The sequence below is a fragment of the Plectropomus leopardus genome, chromosome 5 (genome assembly GCF_026936395.1).
Source record: "Plectropomus leopardus strain MGB_pleo_1.0 chromosome 5, ASM2693639v1, whole genome shotgun sequence".
NCBI classification, from domain to species: Eukaryota; Metazoa; Chordata; class Actinopteri; order Perciformes; family Serranidae; genus Plectropomus; species Plectropomus leopardus.
Genome location: NC_142180.1, coordinates 26,893,331 through 26,920,799, shown reverse-complemented (window position 1 = coordinate 26,920,799; position 27,469 = coordinate 26,893,331). Strand labels below are relative to the sequence as shown.

The 27,469-nt window shown below is 42.0% G+C and overlaps 1 protein-coding gene across 2 annotated transcripts; it reads left to right on the top strand.

The window, feature by feature from the left end:
• Nucleotides 1-128: 128 nt before the first annotated feature.
• rgl1 (ral guanine nucleotide dissociation stimulator-like 1) lies at nucleotides 129-26,075 on the top strand. 2 transcript variants are annotated; one of them, XM_042481828.2, is made up of 18 exons: nucleotides 129-651; nucleotides 15,716-15,826; nucleotides 17,970-18,178; nucleotides 18,275-18,349; nucleotides 18,500-18,690; nucleotides 18,793-18,917; nucleotides 19,043-19,258; nucleotides 19,341-19,444; nucleotides 19,867-19,951; nucleotides 20,171-20,260; nucleotides 20,590-20,676; nucleotides 20,938-20,970; nucleotides 21,107-21,228; nucleotides 21,526-21,615; nucleotides 21,802-21,985; nucleotides 22,870-23,115; nucleotides 23,224-23,338; nucleotides 24,197-26,075. In XM_042481828.2, exons 1-18 carry the CDS (start codon nucleotides 493-495, stop codon nucleotides 24,382-24,384), a joined length of 2,430 nt encoding a protein of 809 aa, XP_042337762.2. In that variant the 5' UTR covers nucleotides 129-492; the 3' UTR covers nucleotides 24,385-26,075. The 2 variants fall into 2 exon arrangements, with proteins under 2 accessions (XP_042337762.2, XP_042337763.2); XM_042481829.2 differs by lacking the exon at nucleotides 129-651 and adding an exon at nucleotides 13,082-13,335.
• Nucleotides 26,076-27,469: the final 1,394 nt, after the last annotated feature.

The window sequence follows — 27,469 nt, the reverse complement described above, 5'->3', positions numbered from 1 at the left end:
CAGACTCTCTTTAGTCACTAGGTACTTTTTTCAAGGAGGAGGCTGGGCCACTCAGTTATAACCCCTCCCCTTCTGGCTGGGATGAATGTAGGGGGCAAGAGAGAGAGAGAGAAGGAGGGAAAAGGAGAAAGAGAGAGAGACAATACACTTTAATCACTCATGTGGTTGAGAGCTGTTGGCAAGTAAAGTCCCACGCGCACAGAGAGAGAGGAAGAAAAAAAAACAGAAGAGGTGAGGATAGAAACTTTATGTGGTGGGGGAGAAAAGAAAGAAACAGGAAGGGAGAACACAGAGGACCATTAGTGACACCTCTGAGCTGAAGACAACCAGACTGAAGACGCAAACATCTGTCAATCAAGACCTAAAGGAGCCTATCAAACCTCGATCACCCTCGAAGACCCCCTGCTCCAGATTTCTCCATCCACCCTGCCGTCCAGACTGGAGAATGCTCTGCCATCCCTGTCACCCCTGCCGCTGATCCAGGGGGTCAGCATGATCTCCCACTACCCTCTGGCCACCCTCCTGCCCTGGCCTGCCAGTCCCACCTACCACTGCCCAGACCTGGACTGCTCCTTACTGCTGGAGGGCGACGGAGGTGTCGCCCTGCAGAGGTACCAGCCTCGCTCCCCGGAGGGCAGCCCCCGCCACTGGGTCAGTACAGAATAACTGTCCACCTCCTTCTGTTTGTTTTTGTATTTCTGGGAAGCGCAGGTACTTCCAGTCTCGTTAAACAATCTGGCAGATGCTGGCCTTCACTTTCGTGGCCTTCCTGTGCCGGCTGTTGTTTGGAATGGGTGAGGTGTTGTTTGGTGTCAAAGGTTTTGATAGACTCAAGGATGGGAAGTGAAGTGTTTGGAGTGGTAAAGGGACTCAGATTAAGACTTAAAAAACAATCCAGTGAGAAAAGAAGCTTGGAAATATAAATATTTAAAGATGAAGCAGAGAGATGGGCAGCATTTGTGACTCCTCCAAGGTTTGTTTGTTGGTCTGATGATTTTGAGAAACGGGGGAGAATGATATGAAGACAGTGATGTGCATATGTTTTAACAGACGACATCACATCGCCTCAGCTCAACCCCGGCTTCCCTCCATCGACTCCAGTACGTTTTAGAATTGATTTAAGATTTTACTGATCACTTTTAATGCTCCTCTGGGTCTGTCCCCGAGCTATGTAGCAGAAATTGACCCTATATGAGCTCGTCTGCGGCCTTAGATCCTCAGGTGGGCCCTTAGGCAACTCCAAAGTCAAGGTGATCATTCTTTTGTCATCACACTCGGCTTTAAAACAATCTCCCTGAGGAGATAAGAAACAGACTTTTTTTCTTTAAAAAATCACTTCTTAAAACCCATTTTTATAGATGTGCTGTCTTCTTGTTTTCATTTTTAAGTCTTTGTATTAATTTTCAAATTTTGTTGTTTTATTACTTTTATTGCTTTTGGTGGTTTTATTTGTATTTATGCATGTTTACATTTTGCATCCGGTATTTTGCATTTTTTCATCCTTTTGTGCGTCTTCATCCTGTCTCTACTCTAGTTTTGTCTCGTTCATGTTTGGTAGGACTGTTTGTCTGTCTTTTGGTATATTGCCCTCTGAGTATCCCGTTTCTGCATTTGCTTTGCCTGTCAAAGCACTTTGTAGACTGTTTTTAAAGGTGATATATAAAATAATTATTATTATTATCATCATGTTCTTATATATAGTATGTGCATGAGAGAAGGATTTGACTGCCAGTCACAGCAAATTTGCGGCTTTTCTGGACTCAGCAGTTCTGACGACATTAACAGTTAACTTGTAGTGACACATCATGCATCTTGTGGTTTACCCTTCGTATGTACACCAATGTAATGTGCAGTAACTGAAGGTCACTATGAAACCAAATCACACACATCTACAATGTTTTGCTCAACTCAGAGATCAATCAGTGATTGGTTTTTCATTTCTAAAAGGATTTCAGTTCCTCTGTTTGACCTCGACTCACTACGACTTTTTGCAATAAGTTGACCATTCATAGTGCAATAATGCAAACTAGACTGTAACCTTTGATGACACAGACGGGAAGACAGCTGACCTCTTGTGCAAAGCAGTAAGTCACTGTAACTACCCCTTATTGGTCACTTTATGTGTGTGCGTGTGTGTACGTGCACAGTTTTGCTGACGGGAGTTCAGAGAAAAGGCATTACTCACTTTACTTAAGAACTTTTTAATTATTTGTGTCAGTTAACAGCAAAGCATGACAAAAATGTGGCTCACACATTAAACCTGACGGCGGCGTACAGTGCATGTGTTTACGTTCCCTCATAAGATTCCTCACAACAGTGTGATTACCAGAAAACGACCTGCAGCGACAGCTTATTCCAGCTTAGTTGTGGCTTATGGTTTGCATGTGCGCATTTGTGGTATTAAGGCTGAATCGAAAATATTTTTTGGGGTTTATACACGGCACGTTCAAATTTAGTGAGTAGAGAGATTGAGGTCAGAGAACCCAGCCGGCTGAAGTGTCCTTGAGCAAGACACAGTATGAGAGCCCATTTCTGCCACTAAAAGAAAAAAATAAGATTAAACCATAGTCTTGTGATGAAAATAAAGAACATCCTGTAAGTCATTTTAATAAGAAATGTTCTTGTATTAGCATGTTATCTCAAATTAATGAGTTTGTATCTCAAAATAATGACTTAGCATTGCTAAATTAAAGAGAAACTTGAGTGACTAAAGTCTTTTTTAAATACTAACTCTATTTTGAGACAATCATTATTGAGATACAAAGTCACTATTTTGAGAAAATATGTCATTATATTGCGATACTAACTTATTTTTTTGACAATGTATCTCAATATTATAAGATGCTTTGTCAATACTTTTAGATATTGATTAATAATTTGAAAAAAATCTCATTTTATTGAGATACTAACTTATTTTTGAGAAACTTTCATTATTTTTGAGATACTAAGTCAAAGTTTCTCAGTTTTGAGAAATTATCTTATTACTGTATTACAAGATACAATGTCATTATCTTGAAAAAAACAACTGTTTTTTTTAATTTTAAGTCATTATTTTGAAATACTAATTCATTATTTAAAGATCATATTTTTTAAAAAAATACTAACTCATTATTTTAAGATTCTAACTCATTATTATGATAAAGTTTCTTATTGCAATGACTTACAGGATCTTTTTCTGCCTTTAAATTGATGGAAACAGGCTTTCAGAGCTCTGACTGCCACCAGTTCTGGAATTTATATTTTGTGACAACAAAAAGGAAATTTTGTTTCCCTAAAACCCCATCATTATTACTATGAAAATAACTCATTTTTTGTGGGATGACTCTCACACTGTGCTGCTTGTGTGTATGCTTTGAATCTAAGCGTTGGGAGATCATCCTCCTCGCTGCCTATCTGACATCCTGGATGACGTGTCCCCCCATCTCACAGCACTGTTTCCGCCAATTGTTCCAACAGCTAAGAAGCTGGAGGTTAGCTTGCGGACGCTGACACTCTCTGGACGCTGTCGCCAAAGTACGGGTCGGCTTACATGCAAGTCATCCTTGAAAGTGTTTTTACTGTATTGAGTTGTGATTGCCCTCAAAGCTTTGGCTAGAAGGCAATAAGCTTGATTTTATGGAGTGGTAAAAACCTTCAAGTTAGGTAGGAAACAAAACCATCAGAGGGTAATCAGAGAACTTTAAGTGGAACAAGTAGATTCTTTCTTGTGATAAAAAGCAATGATTGCACGAACTCTCCGCGTGTTATGTTGTCGGTCCAACAGCTGGCTCCCGCTGGCTTGGAGGAGACTTTGACTTTACTGCTGTCAGGAGTTTATCACTTTTTGCCTGCCTGTGTAAGGTTATGAAACCATGCCAGTCATAAAGGCAGGTGTTGGACTGATGACCTCGCTGTAATCACCGTGCTGTGCGGTAAGGCAGCTGGCAGGTCCACAGTTCAGGTCAGAGGCGACGCAGGAGTGCTGAGGTGTCAGACACTATCAGCAGGACAACGAGGCTCCCACATGAACACTGTGGGCCTGGAATGAATGATCATGAGTCACAAAGATAAACTAAAATAATGAAATTGCATATTTTCAATTTAACTCTTTAGATGTTGCAAGATGGTGTCAAAGTCGGAAAAACAAAGGGCTTGACCGCATTTGAACCCAGTTACACAGAAGTGAGAGTGTTGACGAATCCCAGTCAGTGGGTTAACGCAGTACATGCTACCGCTCTGTTGGCATTTTAGAAGTCTCCAGTCTTCTTTTACACTCTTCTCTCTCTTTCAGTGATAAGGACGTGTAATTAAGGCGCAGGCCGATCAATCAAAACTCCACTAGGGGGAATATCACACCCAATAACCAGCAGGGTAGTTCAATAACCCCAGCAGGTCATTAGCTGGAAATGCAGAAGTGATTTTTTAAAAGGGAAAACAGGGACAAGGGAAGAAGAGAGGAGGGGACACAGAATTTCGATGATGCCGTGTTTTCCATTGAAAAAAGTAAGAAAGCTGCGTTAGCACTCCTCCTTCCTCTTTCTTGGCTTTTTTGAACAGAGAAGTGCACGTTTCATGCTGATGCTCCGTGACGTCTCAGTGTTTCTAAAGTTTTGATCCCTGTGTGTCATGTGTTTAGATGATTGCTCAGTGATTCATTCATCCGGCTAGGACTAGTTTTGTAGCCTTTGACCTGGTTTAATTTGCCTGTAGATGACTATACAACTATATGGGATTCAGTTATCAAATTATGTTGTATTATTATATTGTTTATAAAATATCTACGCATTTTACAAGTTTATATTTGGCAAAGTTGGGAGACTAAATGGAAAGGAGCGGGATTTTTGAGCAACCCAGTAAACACTGACAATACAAGACACATATGGAGGGACATTAATGTACTGCATTCCTTTCTTTTTGTCTAAAATTGCACAATTCACAAACTACCACACTTCTCTTTTCTCCAAAATCCAGGTCGCAGTCATCCTTTTATCCAGTCCACCACTTAAGATGGTGTTTACACACTTGGGTGATCCCCAGCGTGTCAAGTTGTCTAGCTGCCCTGCAGCTCTGTAGAGGCTCACATTGTGATCTTGGGCCTAATTAGGTCACATAATGGAACTGGTGTGAAAAGTCAATACTGTGAGCATTGTCCCTGACACCAGAGCACCCATCCCAGTGCAACAGCACCACAGGAGCAGCTCGCTTAACTGGGGCAGAAACTCATCGCACCATATGGAGATGGGTGTGTGTTCAGTGGCAGTGTGTGTGTGATTTGGAGTGGGTTGGTAGGTGGCATATGTGCAGCAGCACCCTCTTTGATTCGGTTTGATTTTATGGTTTGGCAGCTCTATGACACACACACACACACACACACACACACACACACACACACACACACACACACACACACACACACACACACACACATACTAACTTTTCTGCTCCTTTTCCCGCTCAGGCAGGCAAGGCTTGCAGTATTAGCCAGGACGCATGACTAGGATCAAGCTGGCATTGTGTGTGTGTTAGCATGTGTGTGTGAGTGTGTAAAACTGGAGGATGCTGGTGTCCGGACGACAGTTATAAATATAAGAGGTCAGCACTCACACATTCTGTATGTCAGCACGTTACTAACTATAACAACTTTACTGACGACAAAAAAAAAAGCGCTAACTTTAGTCGAGGAAACACATCCTGTATTTGTTAAACAGCAGGATGTGTTTTTATTGTTTTTTAAACTTTACACAGTTTTTAATGTGTCAATATTAGAACATTCGAACTGTCTGTGCTTGTTATTATGCTACTGCCTCTTTTTACTGCGTTATTGAGTGCATCACTTATACAGTTTCATTTCCTACAACACACATGCATAAACCTCAGATTTAACTCTTACAGTACTGCAAATGTCTGCATAAAACTCATAACAATTTAGATATACGTTAATCAAGGGTGTTCAGTGTTTTTAACTATATAATTGAGTTTCATGAACCTACTATAATGTACCTTTATATGGTACATACAGTACCCAAGCTATTAAAATAATAATAATTGACAGATTCATGTATTTGTACACCATGGATTAATTTGACCAGGACTTATGGATAACAGTTAGACAAATCTTTTTTTGTTTGTTTAAACAAATATGCTAATTTATCTTTGCTAATAACGCATCTATTTCATGTTCATGTGTATTTTCAGAATTTTGGAAAAAAAAGAATTTCCAAAAAATGATCAAACAATAATTTGGCAACCCCCTGCAGTAGCTTTGAGGACCCCCAAGGGTCACAAACCTCCTGTTGAAGACCCACAAATTGGAGGAAGTGCAGTCTGAACCACCAATTTAATAATCAATCAATCAGTGCCTTTGTTGTCATTTCAGAGATGTACAATGAAATTATGTGTCTCCAGCGGTACAAACAGAAAGACACGCAGACACATCAAAGGCTACATACGGAAGTATTAAAACAATAAATAAGTATTAAAAAATGGTAATTAATGCAGACTGTGTATGCTTAATTATTGTATAATTGCACATGCGTCATGAAATATCGCACCTTGAGAGAATATCTCCGTAGATGTTATTGCACATATTTTATAGCGTGGTTATTTACAGTTTAACTTAATACTGATAAAATCTGAAACACCTTGAAAGGGAAGGGTTACACTCATTTTGTACATTCTGATGTGGTGAATTTGCAGTTTTTCTGGTGTGACTTTTGTGTTTCTTGGAGAGGCAGCTGCTGTCACCAGCATGTGACGGGCTTCATTGGACCTGTGTGTTGTTTTCGTTGCATGTGTGACAACTTGAGTGTAGCATGTATCTGTCGGGCAACAGATGGTCCATCTCTCATTAGCAGGCGGGGTCAGACAGACAACCGAGCCAGTCCAGACCGATTCATTCAAGGCTTAGCGGAGCTTAGATCTAGAGGGGGTCAGGGCTGGGGCCCCAAATGGGGGGGGTTGTATGTGTGTATGTGTGTGTCTGTGTGCTGGGAATTTATCGTAACCCATCTAAATGCACGGACACCTGAAAGTACCTTAACTACCGACATACCATCTGAGTCATCATAGTTGCAGAGAGGATTATCCTCGCTTTAGTGCAACGGTCCGACTGACCCCATATGGAGACTTTTGTAAGAGAGAATAATTCTTGTTTATGCATTTCTAATTACCTAAAGATCTTTGTGCATGAATATGATTTGGTAGGTTTAGTGTTAATAAAACTTTGAGCAGCTTTTCCTCGAAGTGTGCTTTGCAGGGTCAGCTGTGTTTAATGTGGAGGAGGAGGAGGAGGAGGAGGAGGAGGAGGAGGAGGAGGGGGGGTCTCGGTCTGAAGCTCTGAACTTTACTGGAAACTAATGATGTCACCCATCAAGAGAGAAAGAGAGAAAGAGGGAGAGCTCAACAACAGCCAGGACAATAGATCTGAGAGGAGCAGGGCCATGACATAAGTGAAGGAGCGAGGCAGACAGAGCTTTAATGTGGCTGTTTGAACAAAGGGTTCAGTTAACCAAAGAAGAGACAGAAACAGAGAGAAAGAAAATGCAGCTGTGTGTGTTATGAGAGACGACCTGGCATGTCCTTATCCAACTGCGTCTTCATTGCTGAAACTACTGGATCCACAGACACTCATCTGCTGATGTGTTGTCTGCTTAAATGACTATCAAATAACCTTGTGCACTTATTGAGTGCCTTGCCCCTGCTTCCCTGCTCTCAAATGACCTATTTAAGCTCCTTCCATTGTCTCATTCTTAGGTTTTATTGAGTTATGGCAGATCATCCTGACCCCATGCCATAAATCCAACCTCTTGGTTTTTTGTTGCTCTGGCCTGGTCTGGCTAAAAAACCTCTGCTGACTCTGAATAAACACAAGCGGTTTATGAACTCTGCCCTCTACTGGGCAGTATGCTTTGGAAACACAAACCCACCAACCGCACACAAACATACAGTGAAACTCACTGTGTGCATTCCCGTGCATAATGCAAGAAGAATGTACGAACAAGAACAGAATACGGATGTACTGACACATTTGGTTCAGACATGGTAGCGGGAAAGATCCTTTCCATTTTGTATTTTACGCAATGACTTTCCACTGGGGAGGTTGGCTCTAGCCACAGCTGATACTCCTCTCACTGGATTTAATGATGACTCTCATCTGTTTACTTATTTCTAGCAGAAAGAAAAAGCAGGGCGCTTCTTTCCGGCCCGTAATATGAAATCACTCATTCTCTGGAAACCTATGCATGATGGTCCTGTTGCATCACGCTTGTCTTTCATCCAGTATGGATCCTCTGAGTTTCTGGCTGTACTGTGAGCTCTCCCCCTCCGTCTCTCACACTCACAGCAGAGATAAGGTCCTTTCAAGTTAATCTCAACTGTGTCCTACATTTTCTTTGATACACGACCTTCTTATCTCAGATGTAAACACTGAGACATTACACATGCTGCCCGAGACCCCCACCTCCCTTATTGTCCTCTTGTGTGTCTGCAGTTTGGTTCTGTTTTTTCAGCATTTAGTGTTTGTTGGTCTCTCCAGCTCAATCTTGCTTGCTTAAGGAATCCCCTTTCCCTCGTCTCATCTCCTCCTCAAAGGCCAGAGAAGCTCCTCAGCCAGTCAGGTATGAGGACAGCAGGCTCGCTGGAGTCAGGAGGCTGAAGGCAGGAAGTGGGAGATTTCCTGGAATGTGCGTTTTTCCCCACAGTGGTGCAATAACAGCGCGAGCGGCGCTCCTCCTGTTTTTGTCCCCTTTCTGTCTGTACTGTTAGCTCCCTGTTCTTGACTTTGTGGAATAGGGAGAAGAGCGTACTTGTAAAGAAATAATAGCAGGAACCCATTATAAAAAAGCGCTCTGTCCTCGTCAAGGGCTTTCCTAAGTGTAATGACGTCATTAGTCCTCCAAGAGAAGGGAACACTTGGTTTAAAGATTGGCTGGTGTTTCAGTGCAGGAATACTGTGTGCAGTATAGCCTCTCAGATATTACAACATGAAGATGCCATTCACCTCCGTTACTTTCTCTTTTACTTTTAGTTACACGCTACACAAGATCTGAGTCAGAGAAAGACATGTAGCTGTATGTTGACATTCTTGTACTTTTGAGTATTTTCATTTTATACAACTTTCTACTTTTACTTCATAACAGAAGTCAGAGGTCACACTACCTTGACTTGACAGCTGCTGTACTATCGCTTGTAGCCACTTTACAGATTACAAAGATATAAACACAAGAAGTTGGTGTCATTTATGTAACAAACTTGAATAACATCCCACATTATGTTATGTAATGTTCAGCTTGCGTATTTTTGATGAGACTAGCAGTTTGAATTGCTTGGCAACTTAACGATGATGATTAAACGCCAGGAAGTCACTGCTTCCGCTCAAGAAATAGTCCTCGATATAACCTTGTAAAACCACAATTTGTCATGCTTAAACTTTTGTTTTTGTACAGATTAAAGCTGTAGTTGGTAACTTTTTTTAAACTGCGCACTACAATTATATTCAAACAGCAGTCAATGAGATCATCTTTGAAAAAAAAAATCCTTTCAGCTAAGAAGTCTGTAACGCAGCTCATTATGTCAGTCAGTTGTTGTGACCTGTGGTCAAATTAGGCAGCGCTGATCAAATATGTATCAAGATTCTGTTACTCAATTACCTGTTTCTCACCTCAGATGTTTTCAGAAATATATTTTTGTGTACTGTTTGGCTGTAAAATGAGAAAGTTGTTCCAGCTGGTGGATGGTGCTTGGTACTTGGTGCTTGGTGCAAGCTGCCCTCTTGGACAGGTCACTCTTGGAAAAGAGATTTTAATGAGTCTTTTACCTGGTTAAATAAAGGATATACATACTTTGGTCAACTGTTTCCAACATGGTGGTCGGCCACAAATGTTTTAATTTTATAGCTAAACAGTACAATAAAATATGTCTATAAAAACATTTGAATTGAGAAATAACCAATGCAGTAACAAAATCTTGATTCATATTTGATCAGAGCTGCCTGGTTTGACAGTTTGACCACAGGTCAGTGATTGATGTTACTGACTCCTCAGCTCTGATTGGTTGTTTTTGGTGCATTGCACTTGATTCTAGCAAATGTCATTAGAAGCAGTAGGGAAAGGAGGAACGTGATTTTCTTGCAAACCATCCATCCCCTGTACTCCTTACAGTGACAGTTTCAGCAAATATGACACAACGTTATTATTATAAAAGTTACAAACTATAGCTTTAAGCAAATGAGACATAACATTTTAATTAGTGAGCTTTGGAGGGGCTGTCAGGAGGATTTTGTTACCTTTGGACAGAGTCAGGCCAGCTGTTTCCCCCTGTTTCCGGCCTTTATGATACTGAACTGTTAGTTTAAAGAGAGTGTATTGACCTTGTCATCTAACTCTTGGCAAAATGGTGAATAAGTGTGTTTCCCTACATGTTAAACTCTTTTTATACCTTGCCCCGAAGGACTTGAGACTTGACTTGCATTTGGACCAGAATACCTAAAAACAGCTCTGACATTTACTGAAATTTAGCCTCTTATAGCATTCCTAAGAGCCTTTGCTGATGCATCCCATTAGGATGATAATATGAGTATACTTTAAAGGACCTGCACTCTAGTGAAGGAGAACAAATTTCACATTTTGCTCTCATGTTTAAAGACGTGCACACTCATCTGCTCATCCATCAGACAGATCAGCGGCTGTCACATTAGTCAAATGTCTTGTTTGCGTTGAGATATGACATCACTCGCACTGTGAGACCAACACTACAATCCCCAGGGACTGAGCTGGGGGTCGTGTGGGGTCGCAACCTTCCCACTGCCCCTCTGGGCTTCCCAGAGCTCCAGAGACCCAAGTGGACTCAGGGGCAGCTTGGCCTGGGAACTGGAGCCTGGCCAGATATACAGCCTGATGAAGAGTCAGCAGGAAGATAAAGCATATGATTACCACACACGGAGAAACACTGATGGAGACATATATCGGGCTTCCCTGGCCTTTGGTGCTCCACAGTAACCTTGTGTGTGTGGGTGCATCTGAGTGTGTGTACACCCAGCTTGATAGTACGGTGTGTGACAGCCAGTGACGCTCAGTGTGACGTTGGGGTTACGTGTCGGTGTTATGAGAGCCAGTCGAGTGGGTAGTCGTATCACGTACATACAATATTAAAAAGAGGCACAGCAGGTCTCGCCATCTCTCCCACTGAGCCGTATGACAATAAGCATCACAACGTTCCCACTGTGTCCTGACTCCGGATCAGCGTTTAGTTATTTTATCAGCCGACTAAACGGACCAGCAAATGTATGAACCACTGCTTGCTCACTTTTGATATATGTTTATGATACAAGTACAAAAAGACCCCTCACAAAGTCGACGCTTGATTCATATCTTCCCGTTTATTCATGCAAGTGGGCTGTTTGAGTACGTGTGCAGGCCCATTCACGGTGGAACAGTGCGGCCATTCTCACACTCGGCCTATTCTCCTCTCCTGTCTGACAATGCACAGTACTGATGACGGCATCTACAGCCTTCCTTGTATTGTCCCACGCATGGCAGCTGTTTCACACACAAGACAGCTACTCACTTCATATGAAATCTGTATATTAATGTAAGTGTATGCAGTAATCACCACTGATGTTTTCATGTAAATAAACAAGTTGGTATAGATATAGGAGTTCACAGGTGTTGGGAGTACTACTGAGTGTATGACAAAAGTTATGAAGCGAAGTCTGATTAATAACTCCAGCGATGTCCCTTGTGTCAACGCCTGTTAGGGCAGAGGACTGCAAGTTTGGCAATTATAAAAAATCTGGTGGTATGAAGTTAGTAGTTTTAATTAAAGGGATAGTTCACCCACTAAGGTATCATTTGTGTATCAATTACTCACCTGTGTTAGAGTGTATTGGTGAAGACGAAATTATGTTTCCCACGTGGATCCAAGGTGAATGAGGAATCCAAACATGGAGAAAAGTCTTGATGAATTTTAGTTAAGGAGTGCATGTTTAAACATCAAAACTGTTTACAAACTCTCACACAACTTGTGCAGACATCGCAGTCTTTATTTATCATTCAAAAAGGAAACCTGGAAGACTGACAGGAAGGATTCAAGATGCTAGTTAGACAGTTAGCATGTTAACAACATAACTTTAGGTTTAAAGAACAAAGCATATTTACTATCTGTTAGTGAACAGTCACAAAAACCATAATGAGCCGTTTCTGCCAAAGAGCTCAATTGCTTAAAAAAAACAACAAGCTTACCTCATATAAAACGTTTTTCATCTCATCTCTTAAAATGCGTTCTTTTTCCTCTCGTGAGCTGAGTCGAGCTGACCTTCCAATCAGAGTGATTTCATTTACCAAAAGGTCTCTGCCGTTTCTAATGCCAATTCAACATGCTGAATCGGCCGAAAAAAATGACAAGGGCCAACAGGGACCAACAGGGGCCATGAGTGAGGGACACATCGAAAAAACTAGGGTGACAAATGCACACTGATGGCTTGACATTGACTGACAGCCGACTGTTGACATGGTGTCATTTTATAGTGAATTTCCCTACATGCGTCACCTCCACACAAGAAAACAAAACAAAGAAACTTTGCCCTAAAAACACACTTTCAACATACTGACTTGATTAGTCTTACTCTGACTGCTGAAGCTTAATATTTGCTTCAGGTTTGTTTTTAAATTTTTGTTTTTTTACACACTCCCGCACAATACAGAAAACACATCAGAGACATCTATTTCATTCTTGAAGAAACCCCCAAATTTCATGTTTGTTACTCATTTACAGTAACAAGCCTAACAAAATAATGATCAAAAAAGACAAAAACAAAAGTGAAGAAATGAGTAAAAATGCTACAAGTAACAGAAGGCTGTGCCTCTAGCTGTAGCCTGCATTTAGCATAATTTATGTTTATACGGGCGTAAACCAATGTAAACACTATCCATGAAAAATAAGCCATGAGTGCTATGAATTTCATAGGAAAGAAATTTGTGTATTGCGCAAACAGAAATCACAACCCTACGTCTGAGCGCGCACATTGTTGTCAGTGTGATGAAAGTCGGGCAAAAAGGGAGGAGGAGGAGGAGTTTAAACGGGACTGTTGTGAGTGCGAGGAGGAGGAGTTTGCTCATTCAGTAGAAGAGGGGAGAGCCTGCTGACACAGGAGGAGGATTTGTAGTTTGGAGTTGAGCGGACGAAAAGTGTGTGTGGTTAAAAAGAGGGAAATTTTCATCGAGGATCTGGGATTTGATTTTTATTTTTTTAAAAAAGGAACTTTTCTTCGTCTTTCCTTGTCGGATTATCCCCGAGCTCTGATGCTGTCCCCGGATCATGAAAGAAACGCTCACCATGAAATTCGCCTGGAAAAGTAAAATGGTAAAAGCGAAAACTCTCATGCTTTTCCATCCTGTGCTCTGTTGTTGAGTTTGTGGTTTTGAAGTGGAGGGGGGAGGCTGAAGAGGGAAAGGGGGGAGAAGAGGAAGGGGGGTGTTTGTAGGCTTGGGAAAGTAGCGGATAAAGGGGAGAAGGAGGAGGAGGGGAGCAGCGGGGGGAACAGTTGAACATTGAGTTTTAATTGTTTTTACTGGGCTTTAAATCCAGTTTAACCTACATTGTTGGTGCGTAAAGATGTCGCGCAAAGTTTGGAAACGCGGGAGGCGGATAAAATAATAATAATAAAAACTGACTCCGCCAGAATATGAAGTCGATCCGTTAGCTCTCCCCTCCCTGATGGTGGATATGAAAACTTTTGTCTGGGGGCCCGCAGCGAAACAGAGAGGGAACAATTGGCGAGGCCCTGGGGCCATCACACTGTCCCTGCACGAGTCCCAGCTGCGTCCAGGCGAGGAAATACACAAAAGCCAACAGATCAGCGCCAAAGATTTAACACAACTATTGTTGTTGTTATCTTGGGAGTATTGTTTCACACACAGCTGATAGGAAGATAGGCGTATTAGTATTATTTGAGCAAAGGTAGTGTATTGGCTGTCCTTAGTTTCCTCCCTGTGCACGTTTTAAGCATCTTGAAGAAAGCATCCAAGTTGAGTAAACAACTATCTCCTGTTTACACCAAACCCAGGGTCATTTGATACACTCTGCTCTCTGAATCCATATCTGCTGTGTAATGCCTCTACTCTGTGAATAGAAACACCAGTGACAGACTGTTTTGGTTCCAGTTTTCATGCAAGCTCGTGGAACTTTGGCTCACAATAAGCCCCCAAACTTGGTGCACAAAGCGAGGCAGAGCCTTTTTTAAAACCCTGCTCTGAAAAACATCTCCACTTCTTTTGCTGACAAAAAGCAGGCTGTGTGTGCAGACTGTGAACTCAGCAGCCCGGGCCGGCCAGCGTAGAGACCTCCCGCTATTGTTTTGGGAGTGTGTGGACTGCATGACTCATGCACTGATGTATTTATCTGTCCCTGCGCCAGCCATCCAGCCAGCAGCAACTAAAGAGAGAGCGAGAGAGATGTATATGCACTTATTAGGCTGCTGACCTTAAGGCAAGATGCTGAACAGGGTAAGGGACAGGCATGTTGACATATTCAGAAAAATGCAACTTGTGACATTCAACATCACAGACATGCTTGCTGATTTAATCTCCCAGAACTAGTTAAAATCCTTATTTACTCCTCCTCTCCCTTTCTCTCTCTCTCTCTGAGCTTTTGGATTTCTTTTCATTTTGACATCACATGTTTCTGTTCAAACCCAAACACGGCTCAGTCATGGCTGAGTGCCACGGGCCTCCAGGACCGTCCATTGAGCCTGTTAACGGCGACTTTGACCCTTGACCTCTATTGCTGGCAGCCCCTCTGTTTGGGGAGTAGTGTGGACTTTGCCATTGAGCTGTGTAAATGAAAGTGGGGACAAGTGAGAGTGATCTTGGCCACTGCGGTCTCTGTGTGCGTGTGTGTGTGCGTGTGTGTGTGTGTGTGAGAGAGAGAGAGGACTTGGCCATAATACTGCATGCGTGGTGTTTATATTTGGCCAGTCCCTCTCTTTCTCTGTCTCTGCCTCTGTTTTTGTCTCCATATGTTGATGTCTCAGCACATTTTGGGCTGCACACACACTTCCCGAGCAGAAGTTTTGTATTTTGATTTCACTCTGCTCCCTGTGTTTGTTTATGCGCTCTGTTGTTTGTCGGTGATTTACAACCAGAGGCAGATGCAGTACATATGGAGCAAGATGAGCACAAATCCAGTTAGTGCTCTCGTTTGTAATCAAGCTCTCTAGGGTTGTATAATTAGGCAGGCAAACAGACAAAGACGTATCAACATGTCTTGTTTTATAATGTAGGGATTTGTTTGGGAGTTTTTATCCATTCTGGCTCTTATCTGCAGCTCTCTGAGCTCCAGTAAAGCCGTCCAGCTCTGACTTCACCTCAGAGAGACGGGGACACGCTGAAAGAGATGGATAGGGAATAAAAGAGGGAGTAAAGACAGGGAGGGAGGCCTGGCAGGCTGCAGATGTGGGGGTTGGGGAGTTGGTCATTCTTGATGTTTTACTGCACTTTACTCCTTCTTTTACTAGTTTGTTTGAGTGCTGAGGCCATGTTTCTGTTTTTTTTCTGATGCTTCCTTCTGCTTTTCTCAGAGATGTTTCCAAAAATGTCACTTCCTGTTTTGTTAAACCATCAAAATGGCACTTGGAAATTACCTTTGCAGCCTGCAGTTGTTTACAAGAAATGGTATTTTTTCATCCTAAATGTATTCCCTCATCTGTTATGGAGGTTTCTGACATTTCCCCTTTTACTCGCAGAGCTCGGTGCAGGACTGGGGGGAGGAAGTCGAGGAAGGAGCCATCTACAACGTGACACTGAAGAGGGTTCAGATCCAGCAGGCAGCCAACAAGGGAGCAAGATGGCTAGGGGTGAGTGGGCCCGTCTGATGTCTCACAGTGTGACAGAATCACAGCTGACAAAGCTTTTTCAAAGAGCTCCAAACCCTCAGCAAAAGGGATTAAACAAATGAAAACCTGATGCTGCTTTTTCCACTCTCTCAACCTGTTGCGGTGCAAAAATGCTGATTTTTAGTGGAATAGTCTCTGCCTTGGAATTTAGCATGTGTCGATGGTTTTTACAAAAGCAATCTTGTGAGTTGTGTTCTCTGCGCTGATCACAAACACAGAACAATCTCTATTGTTTGAAGCCTTTCTATAGCCAGGCGTCTCTCTTGCATTGTGCTCCAGCGGGGCTGTTGCGCTATATATCTCCCAGTTTAGACAACACCTTTTTAGCCGCCTGCTGAAAATCAACAGTTTCGCCAGACCTGGACTGTTTAGCCAAAGCATGTGATTTCCTGACTTTCCCGGCTGCCAACAAAACTGCTCACTCCCCTGTACAGCAGTGTTTTATGAAATGCTGCTATGACAAAAAAGTTGGGGGTATTAAAGGCTTTTCCTTGAGTTGTGCACATGAGGCATTGCTGTTTTCTCTGTGCTGTTTATATCAGCATAATAAGATGTTATACAGTATATGATTACACTGCACAAAAGAGCCAATTAGGGCATTTTCCTCAGTTTCTCTAGTGTGTTTTCCCAAAAAAAAAACTAAATGCACGAAACAAGCAAAACAGAAATTACAGATGTATGTTTGTTCATAAGATAAAAATCAGGATCTTGTGTTGTTGGATTGTTTGCATCACTGTTGTTCCTTTGTGCTTGACATGGGGGATGGTTGTTTGGCATAAAAAAGAAGAAATAGATAACAGCTCAGAGGCTTTAAGGCTGTATTGATGTATTGACAACGGCATGAGCTGCCAACTGTATTCGAGCTAATTAAAACAGCGTGGTACTTTATACAGTGTTGTCTATTGAGAGGAGCAGAATGGAGAGCGATCCCTATTGAAGCAGCAGTATATTCACTCAAAACAGTCAATTGTCAGTGAATAAAAACAATTAATGTACAATGATTTGGACTGCACACAGATGTTTTGTGTTTTGTAGTAAATTGGGTGTATTTCTAATTGTTTTTCAATCGCAAAACTTGTGTGAGTGCACAGCAGGCCACCTCGCAGAGATAGATAATGGTTATTTCTTGCTGTGCTGAGTTGTTATCGGACGGGAGTGGTGGGAGAACTTGGCCCTGCCGCTGTCCTCCTCTCTGTCTGGAGGGACGGCGGAGGAGGAGGGGCCTGCTGTGATTAAAAGCAGATTTGAGCGTTTCCTGTTGTAGCGTGCTAACTTCACCAAGGTCTCTTTTCTCTCCATGTCTGTGCCACCTCCTCTCCTCTCTTTCCCGGCCGGTTTTACAACTGCTTGGTGTATTTCCCCGTAGACACAATAGTCGGACACATCTGGGGAAATCAGAATTAAATATAGGTCGTCAGAAATGTGTCTTTGTCTTTGAATGAATCCTGTGACTTCACGTTTTAAAACGTAACTGTTCTAATTTTTGGATACATGAAATGATTTTATGCTGTGTGTGACGACCTGACACATCAAAAATCTGTGGTGCATTAAAAGCCACACAAAGCTGAGAAAAGCTTTGGAGGCACCAGCAAAGTCACTGCAGTGCATAAGAGCACTCCTCAGGTCTGTTTACACTGCTTTAACCTTTAAACGGGGAGGGAATTAACCCAAAATTGACAAGAAATTAGTAAAAACTAAAAGAAAATTAGTTTTAAAAAAGAAAGTTAAAAAAATGAACAAGGCAGACAAGATTTGGAAAGTGTGCTTTAAACTAATAATTCTGTTACATAATTTATTATATGTAATTCAGATAACTACAAATGCAGTTTTTCTCCACCTTTTTTCTTTTTTCCCCAAAACCTTTTTTTCCTAATTAAAAAAAAAAACAACTTAATCTACAAGTTTCTTGAACTTTGTAGAACATTTCTTATCAAGTTTCTCACTGCCTTTTCGCATATTTTTTAAACAAATTGCACCATTTTGTTCAGAGCTCAAATATTAAAATACTTGTGATGGGCGTCTGAAAGCAGCACAAGAAAAATTATGTTGCTCTAAGTTTCAGTGATTAACAGTGTGAAAATATGTGCTCTGTGTGTGTGTTTAGGCAGAGGGAGATCGCCTACCTCCCGGCCACACGGTGAGCCAGCTGGAGACCTGCAAAATCCGAAGTATCCGTGCCGGAACACTGGAGCGTCTGGTGGAGACGTTATTGACAGCTTTTGGAGACAACGACCTCACCTACACCTCCATCTTCCTGTCCACCTACAGAGCCTTCGCAAGCACCCAGACTGTACTGCAGCTACTGCTAGACAAGTAGGCTGGAGTAAAGTGTTGCATAAAGCTGAAATCATGCACTCACTGTACATTTTAGTGGTTTTAAACATGCCCACTTCTTATTTTTTGCTGCAGGTATGGAAGTGTGGAAGAAAATGAGCAAAACACCGGCAGTTGCAAAGGCTCTGAAACCAATGGTGCCATTAGAAGGTGAGATATATTTTCATATCACTCTCAGATCCATGTGGTCAACCTTTACTTGATAACATTTTGTGTAAAGTTCAGCAGTATAGCTGAGTTATCACACCTGTTCTTCCATCATTGCCAGCTCTCTTGACACTCATGAATCTCTCTCCACAGTGCCTTGGCTTCTATCCTGCGTGCCTGGCTGGACCAGTGTCCTGAAGACTTCCAGGAGCCGCCTGACTACCCCTGTCTCCACAGGCTGATGGACTACCTGCGTAGGACCCTGCCAGGCTCGGAGACTCTCAGACGGGCAGAGAGTCTGTTGGAGCAACTGCAGAGTCAGGCTGGCGTGGAAGATGCTGATGGTAACTTAAAATATATTTTTAAACTCTCTTATAATGTAGAGTTCTTCACTCTGTGCAGCTCTGTTTCTTATATAATCTTAAATACAAATGTCCTGCTTTCAGCTGGTTTCCACGGCAACAGTTCTTTCTGCCTTGGGGAGGAGGAGGAAGTGGAGATTGAGGTCCAAGAGGACTTCCTGTCGTTTGACGCCGACCTGGTTGCTGAACAATTGACCTACATGGATGCGGTAAGCAAAGGGAAATGAGATGGTGGATTTGGCAGCGTGTGCTGGAAAAGGTGACGCAGGTTACATCCCTGCGATGTTTCTTCATTGTCGTCATGCTAACATCAGCCTCTTCTTCTGCTCTGTAGCTGCTGTTTAAAAAGGTCGTACCCCACCACTGCCTGGGCTCTATCTGGTCGCAAAGGGATAAGAAGCACAACAAGCACAGTGCCCCGACTATTCGTGCCACCATCACGCAGTTTAACGCCGTGGCGGCCTGCGTGGTCAGCACAGTGCTGAAACACAGACAGATCAGACCACATGTGAGAGCGCGGGTCATTCAGCGCTGGATAGACATCGCTCAGGTTGGAAGAAACACAAATTCATCTATGAAACTCTCACAAAAATGGGCCACACTCTGACTGTGGTTGTGTTTTCTCTTGACAGGAGTGTCGAATACGCAAAAACTTTTCATCTCTGCGAGCCATTGTATCTGCGCTGCAGTCCAACCCTCTATACAGGCTGAAAAGGGTTTGGGCATGTGTGCACAAGTAAGTTTTAATAGAAGAATTATACTTTTGGCAGAAATCAACAGCACCTCTGAGATATGGTTGCCCTGAGGGTTAAAACCAAAACAACAACATTTCAGAAAACACAACCATATTTCACAAAACAAAATAACATTTAAAAAAACAGAACCACAACTAAATGTCTTTGTGTTTGCAAAATCTGGTCTTGTTTTGTTAAATGTTGTTGTGTTTTGTGAAATGTTGACTTGTTTTCTTAAATGTTATTGTTGAAAGTCATCTTGTTTTCCCAAATGTTGTTTTCAGAAATGTCATCCTGTTTTGTGAAATGGTGTGTTTACAAAAATGTCTTTGTGTTTTTACCCTCAGGGCCACTGTACTGAGAAGTTTTTGACAAGTATTCTAGCTGATAGGTCCACATTAACATGAATCTTTGCTCCACTCAGAGACAGCATGCAGACATTTGAGGAGCTGTCCGACATTTTCTCCGATCACAACAACTACCTGACGAGCAGAGAGCTCCTCATGAGGGTGAGTCTGATTTATACATTTATTCACCCTCTGAGGGATCTGTGAGATTATGAATAAATACATGTAGGATCCTCTATGAAAAAAAAAACAAGAAAAAAATATTTGATATTGTGTTCATGCACACAGATGTGAGACTTCATCTGGCTATCCTAAAAACATTCCCTCACTCAGTGCTGAGAATCTGGAGGCCTGAAGCTCTATTTTCTGTTTGCTCCACAGGAAGGCACTTCAAAGTTTGCCAGCCTGGAGAGCTGCGCCAAGGAGCACCAGAAACGCACCCACAAGAGACTACAGCTGCAGAAAGAAATGGTTAGAGGACGACTAGCTAACTAAGAGCTCCTGCAACAAACGCCAGACAATCTTTTTTTAAAGAAAGCTAAAACTGAGCTTTATAATTTAGAACAACACATTCCTCTAAAGCAATGCACTGTAAAGAGAGTTCCAGCCTCTCGGCTATGATGAAGCCACATGCTTAGCTTTGTTTACTCTATGCACTGTGTGCTGTACTTACATTAAGCCTGTGTTGTATTTGACAAAACCCACCCTGGCATCTGTAAATCATGAGGAGCAGAGTGCAAATTACAGCTTTATTGTGGCATCCTTGAAGTATTCATTTGAACTAAACCTTTTTTCCGCAGGGCGCCATGCAAGGAACGATACCGTACTTGGGGACCTTTCTAACAGACCTGACTATGCTGGATACGGCTCTGCCTGATCTAGTAGAGGTAAGAAAAAATCCATAACCACCTGCTGAATGTGTGCGTGTTTCGATATTTGAGAGCATGTGTCTGCGAGTTTACACAGCACTGCAGATCTGAGAGTCTATCTGCGAACCCGCTGTCAGAAAGCAGGGCGTAAGTTTCCATGGGTGCGTGAGGAATTTTGTCGCTCCATTTTTGGAGTGGTCTACCTAATGCTGTTTGTCTAAGCAGCCGCTGGTATGTGATGTCCAGGGTCTGACAGCGTGCTCTTTGTGTCCTCCGCAGGGTGGCCTGAACAACTTTGAGAAGAGACGCAGGGTGAGTGTAGCTGCGCGCCACCTCCTCTGACATGATTACACCGAGACAGTTATCACATGATGAGTTCGGCTGACGTGTGCCGCATGTTTGTAGTTACTCAGATCTAATGTTGGCAACTTTCTCTCTGTGTGTGCAGGAGTTTGAGGTGATCGCCCAGATCAAGCTGCTCCAGTCAGCCTGCAACAGCTACTGTCTGACTCCAGAGCCGACTTTTCTCCGCTGGTTTAAGAGCCAGGTTCAGCTCAGTGAGGAAGAAAGGTACTGCTGCTTCACCCCGAATACCCTCTTTATTGATTGCACCGTTTTCCATTAGATAACGAGCAAATTAGTGGATGAGGTCATGGTCTGTCGGACCTATTGTTCACAAACACACAATAGAAGCTTCTTTCTGTCCTTTCTCCTCGCCTCTCCCCGCTGTTCTTATGTCATGTCTTCACTCCCTACTGATCAATTGTACTCCCTCCTTCTCTCGTCCTCTCTGACTTTCCCTCCGTCTTACTCAGAATTCATGACAATGCTTTATGATGTCTAAGGTTTATTATCAATTTCTTGCAGCTACGGCTTATCCTGTGAGATTGAAGGTCTCGGTGACAGCAGTCCAACTTCACCCAAACCCCGAAAAAGCATGGTGAAGAGACTCAGCCTGTGAGTGCATCCAGATAATAGAAAATGAATGCAATCTAATGGACGAGGGTTTAGTTTTAAATGTCTTCTGTGTTCCATAGAAATTTCTTTTCTCTGGCTAAGATTGTCACACTGTCAAATTTAAGCACAGAATTGCAGTGACCTATTTATTTTATTATTTAATGACTGACTTCTGCTACTTTCCAGGCTGTTTCTTGGACCAGACAGCAGTGCAGCTAGTTCTCCAGTCAGAGAGACGCCGCGCTCGCCTCCTACTGGCAGCTCAGGGGAGAGCATGGACTCCGTCAGTGTGTCCTCCAGTGACTCCAGCAGCCCGTCAGACAGCGAGGGCCTCACCCCCACTCACACTTCTGACTCCCAGCAAAACAAGGTGGGCGACAGTGCTGAAGAAAATGTGTTTTTTGGTCAAACTTACGCTCCATATGAAAATTATTGGTTTGGGGAATGGGGCTGAACTCACATTGAAAAAAAACAAAACAAAAAACAGCAGGGCCTTCTCCATTTTTAGCAAACTTTGTACCCTCCCCTTGACTAAGAGAAAAATTTTAACACCTTTCCCTAAATATCTCAAAATAATTTCAAGACTTTCGAGCTAGTAGCATTCATGTAGTTATTGATAACTAAAATGTACCAAAAACATATTTTGTTTAAAAATGTAATTAGGAAATAGAGACTGCCATAATTGTGGAAACTGTAACAAAATGATTTTCACTATTTACTGAGCCATGGCCATATCTATATCCATTCTGCATGTAACGAATGACATATTGATCCTACTAACTAATCAATGATTTAAAAAAAAAGTCTAAAAAAAGGACAAAATGTGCATTTTTTTTACACAAGCTGCACACAAATTGCATCATTTTGATAGAAATATCTGATCTTTTTTTTTAAAAAACAACTTTTTTAAAATAACAATTCTAATTTTGGAAAAATAAAATAAAATATAACTCTGGGACCAGAGAGATGGCTCTCCACTACTCTTGCAAAAAATACATAACACTCTCTCTTTCTGTAATAATTTTAGCCAGTCCTTTAGTCAAACTGCTGCTATTTCAGGCCAAAGTTTATAGGAAAAACAAATTGATGTATGTATTTTGAGCCTTGCAGCTGTCACTTTGTGTAGTACTTCCACATTCCCCCTCAAATAGCTGCACATGAGTGATCAGATCACGGTTCTGTGTATTTGTAGACTAAAAAGCTCCCGTCATAGTTTGTGTATCTGAATGTAACTTGTGGTTTATGTTTTCTCAGCTATCAGAATCCTCCTCTTGTAATTCACTCCACTCCATGGACACCAGCTCGTCGACAGCCAGCGTCTCCATGACTCCCGCGTCTCCCTCACTCCCGCCTTGCACCCACAGACGCTCCATCTCCCTCACGCCCTTGTCCCCGAGCTCCCCGAGTCAAACCCCAGCTTATAACACCCAGGCCCAGGACGCGTGCATCATTAGAGTCAGTCTGGAGGACGGCAACGGGAACCTCTACAAGAGCATACTGGTAAGTAAATAAGTGTGTTTCTGTTGCTGTGTGAGTGAGATGCTCTCGGCTTACATTTTACATCTCTAAAATCCTGTATGAGTAATTTTTTTGTCTTTCCCTAAATAGTTGACCAATCAGGACAAGACTCCGGCCGTAATTTCTAGAGCCATGGCGAAGCACAACCTGGAGGTGGAGCCAGAGGAGGGATACGAGCTGGTACAAGTCATCTCTGAGGAGAGAGGTAAAAAATGTTTTAAACTGAGCCTTAATTGTATTTTTAAGGACCCTTTTAGCTTATTGTTTTCTATACACGTATAGCTGTCTTATTATTTAAACCTCACTTTATATATTAAATAGATGCTACACTTCTAAGCAGTAGAGGAATGTAACTAAATATATTTACCCAAGTACTGTACTCAAGTACAAATTTGAGGTTCTTTACTTGAGTGTCTTCAGGCTTCTACTCCACTACATTTCAGAGGGAAATATACTTTTTACATCACTAATTTATCTGAAAGCTTTTGTTACTTGATACAGATTAAGATTTTTGAATTAAAAAGTATAAGAAAAAGTTCACAAGATGTGTTTAAAGTAAGTCTTCATCTTTGTTTGGAATTTAACTACCCAACATTTAACACTTGTACAGCCAAACAATTTGATTAATACATTTGCTGATTGACAAAAGAAAAAAAAAAGAATTAGTAACTACTTTTCATAAACAGTCTGGATGGTTAAACTCCCACGACCCCTCCAGCAATCCAGCATAGGTAAAGCACTTGTCCACTGTCCCAAAACCAGGACGCAACTCGCATTGTTCCGCCTGAATCTGAGGTTTGACAATCGGTCGGAGCCTTCTTTCCGGCACCCTTGCAGACTTGCAGCAGCCACAGTACAAAAACTGTGATAAAGCACCTTTTTTGTTATGCAAATTTGGCATTTTAATTACTGTAACTTTTGCCACTGATCAGCTATTTTTCAAACCTCAGGAATCCACAATGACTCATGTATTGTTGACTAAAAGTTCATCAGCAGCCACAACAGAAAGAGCTAAAACCAAACTCATAATTCTTCTTTTTCCTCCTCCTGTCTTTTTCTTCAGAACTGGTGATCCCAGACAACGCCAACGTCTTTTACGCCATGAACACCTCTGCCAACTTTGACTTCCTGCTACGGGTGCGAGGCGCAGCAGGCCGGCCAGTCCAGCTGCGAAGCCGCTGTAGCTCCACACTCCCCCGCGCTCAGCACCGCTCCAGCCTGTCGCTCAGACTCAGCAAGGTCACACTGTGACAAGGACTCAGTGGTCTTGCCCTTACGCCACTAATCCAGGATGATACGGGGCACGGACTTGATGTGAACTGTTGGGTTTTCGATGAAGAGGCTGGAGGGACACATTGATGAGGAGCTCTGGAAGATTCAAGAAGGAACAGATGGAGTTTTCAGACTTTTTAAGAGCTCCACTTTGACTCTTATCTTGCCAGCAGAGTCTCACCGTGAACTGTGCCACCCCTTCTCGAACTTAACCCTTTAGACTTTATATGGAACGTGGATGTGTAGCGTGACTGCTGTGCCAGTGACTTTTGACTAGCCTGTGACAGAGTGGAACAGCGACCCCTAGTGGCCTCCACTCTTTACAACAATGGGTTTTTGCACATGTTTTGGGAGCCGCCAAACTCCTGACCTCCAACAGTATTCTGATATTGAATGAACTTCTTTTGGTCCTGTGATATCTGTGTAGCTGAATATTTACTTCTCTGGTTAATGAAGTGTGATGAATGCAGAGAGAGGAGATGGATGGTGGAACAGAGGAAGAAGCAGACTGTCCTGTTGCCTTTATCGATGAATGAATGGACTTCTGATAGCATTCTGAATGATATTAATTAATTAATTAATTGACAGGAGCTGTGGTGTCACTATATTCCCTAGTCGGGCATGTTTAGCTGCCATGTCCTGCTCGTGCACAGTGTGCACTGTGTGTTTAGCCCCTCTCATATTGTGAGCTGTGTGACGAATGCAGTGTGTTGCGCATTCTGATTGGTTCCATTACTTGGTTTTAACAAGTCCTTGGCAACTATTGAAATGGCCTTACCTGCCCTGTCTTTAGGGTGTAGAGATGAAATTTGTGCTGCTTTCTAATCCAGAAATTCTCACACCCTCACATTTTCTTGCTCTTGTTTTAGAAGAAAAATGTAACAGATGTCAAGAACAGAAAGTAGGAGGGAAAAAGCTTCCTGGAATAGAAAGCACCATGCAAAGTGTGTCAAACTGATGCATACTTGTACCTCTTTGCCCTTCATTATATGAACTATAGAGTTGCACTTGTGAGTTGGTAGGAGGCCAATGGGATGTGAATATAGAAGAGTGAACAAGCCGCTCTCTAAGTGGTTTTCTCCCTCTTCACCAAATGAATTACTATTTTCGTTTGTAATTGTTGCTTTTTATATGTTTTTGTAGCACACTTCAGGCCAGAAACATTTGACAGATTGGAGAGCGATGAAGTAAATGTTAACAAATTCAGAGTGTTATAAAAGAAGAAGCCAGTGCCAGATTTTACTGTGATACATGCGGACATCTTTACTGAGGGACACTTCACTTCAAAAGCCTCTTTGCACAGTAAACACACATCTGTTTTCAACACTGCCACAGTTTCACACCAACAATTCTCACCTGTCATATTACAGCAACGCGTTTGCAGATACACTCAGTGCTCACTGAGTGAAATTTCACTCCTGCAGATCTTACACATTTCATGCAATTGTGCCAGTTTTTGCAACCAGTTAATGTTCCTTGGTTTATATTTCACTCCATCCGGGAGAACTGGTTCACTGTTGGACTTGTGTTAATGGCCCAGTTGGCCTGATCGTTTGTCTCCATGCAGCACTTCACTTTAAAATGTTCTCATTAAATCACCCTCAGTTCCTGTGTTCTTCACTGCCAAAGACTCTTCCTCTACCTGAATAAATAAATTATTATCAGTATAATGACTGTTATCCTCTGTCTTCTTATTTTTGGACAAATGCTCTTAATCCCTGATACGTAACATATAACGTGATTATTGTTGTGATGTTTGATTCGAACACAAGTCTTTTTTGTGGTATTGACTTGTTTCATTGTATTTTCTTGCTATTTTAACTATTTCACCTGTAGTGCTATTTAAGGGTCCAAGCATACTATTTGGATGACATACTATATTATGACTTTTTGCTATTTTGGACAACAAAGCATACTATGATGTTTTATGCTAATTTGGACAACATATTATACTCTATTTAGTACTATTTCTGATGAAATGTTATACTGACATTTTTATGCTATTTTGCACAATATGCTTTACTGCTGATATAAATCTACCTTGTACCTTTCACCTTGACATGCTTTAATATTACTTTTTTGTTGCTATTTTTGCCAACACACTATGCGATGAATTTGTCCAGATATTTTTGACAACATACTATACTATGACATTTTTATGCTATTTTGGACAGCCTTCTATAACGTCACATTTTCATACTGTTTTTGATGACATGCTATAGTATGACATTTTTATGCTTTTTTTTGGACGAGAGGCTATACTACGACATTTTCATGCTGTTCTTGAAGACATACTATAGTATCACATTTTTCTGGAAGACATACTATAGTTTGACATTTTTATGCTATTTTGAATGGTATACTCTGCGTTTCACATTTTTATACCATTTGTGACATCACACTATACTATGACATTTTTATGCCATTTTGAACAACAAATTACACAATGATTTTTGTCATGCTATTTTTGGATGTTGTTGAAAATAGCATGCTGGGACCTTTTAATGCTATTTTGGATGACATACTATAATATGGCCTTTTTATGCTATTTGACGCAATAGTTTCCAACCGAGCAATATGATTGGTCGAGAGCTATTCCATTAATGCTTGTAAACCGCACCACATCACTGGGACTTTTAACTCTTCATGTATCACTCCACGTCGCAGCTGTTCTCGAGCGTTAATTAGGCCTACATTAACGGTCGGTAGTTATCTAACATTACTGTAGATTTTTCGGGTAACAAAATGCTCCGGAGGCCTATTGTGTGTCCCTCTGGCGTTGCCCAATAGCAGGGGAAAAAACGTTTACTGTTTTATTAATTATCCAGCCAGGCGAACCCAGGACGCTTGTTGTTGTTTTTAGCTTAGCTGCGTCAGTATAGCTAGCTGGCTAACACGATGCACAACTAGCCAATGTTACGAAGATGTGGCGCGGACAGGAGGAGCTTTTTAAACCCGGGACTTGCATGTTTGACAGACGCTCGCCCGGCAGGGACTTCACCTGTCCTCTCTGTTCACTAGAGACACGAGCCAAAATTTCCTCAGCCAGGTGAGGCAGCTGGAG

Excerpts from the sequence above, each read along its gene's own strand:
- rgl1 (XM_042481828.2), top strand. The coding sequence starts at position 493 with ATGATCTCCCACTACCCTCTGGCCACCCTCCTGCCCTGGCCTGCCAGT. Across the intron at positions 18,350-18,499 it reads ACCAATGGTGCCATTAGAAG|TGCCTTGGCTTCTATCCTGC; the intron begins GTGAGATATATT and ends CTCTCTCCACAG. Across the intron at positions 20,677-20,937 it reads CTCTGCCTGATCTAGTAGAG|GGTGGCCTGAACAACTTTGA; the intron begins GTAAGAAAAAAT and ends TGTCCTCCGCAG.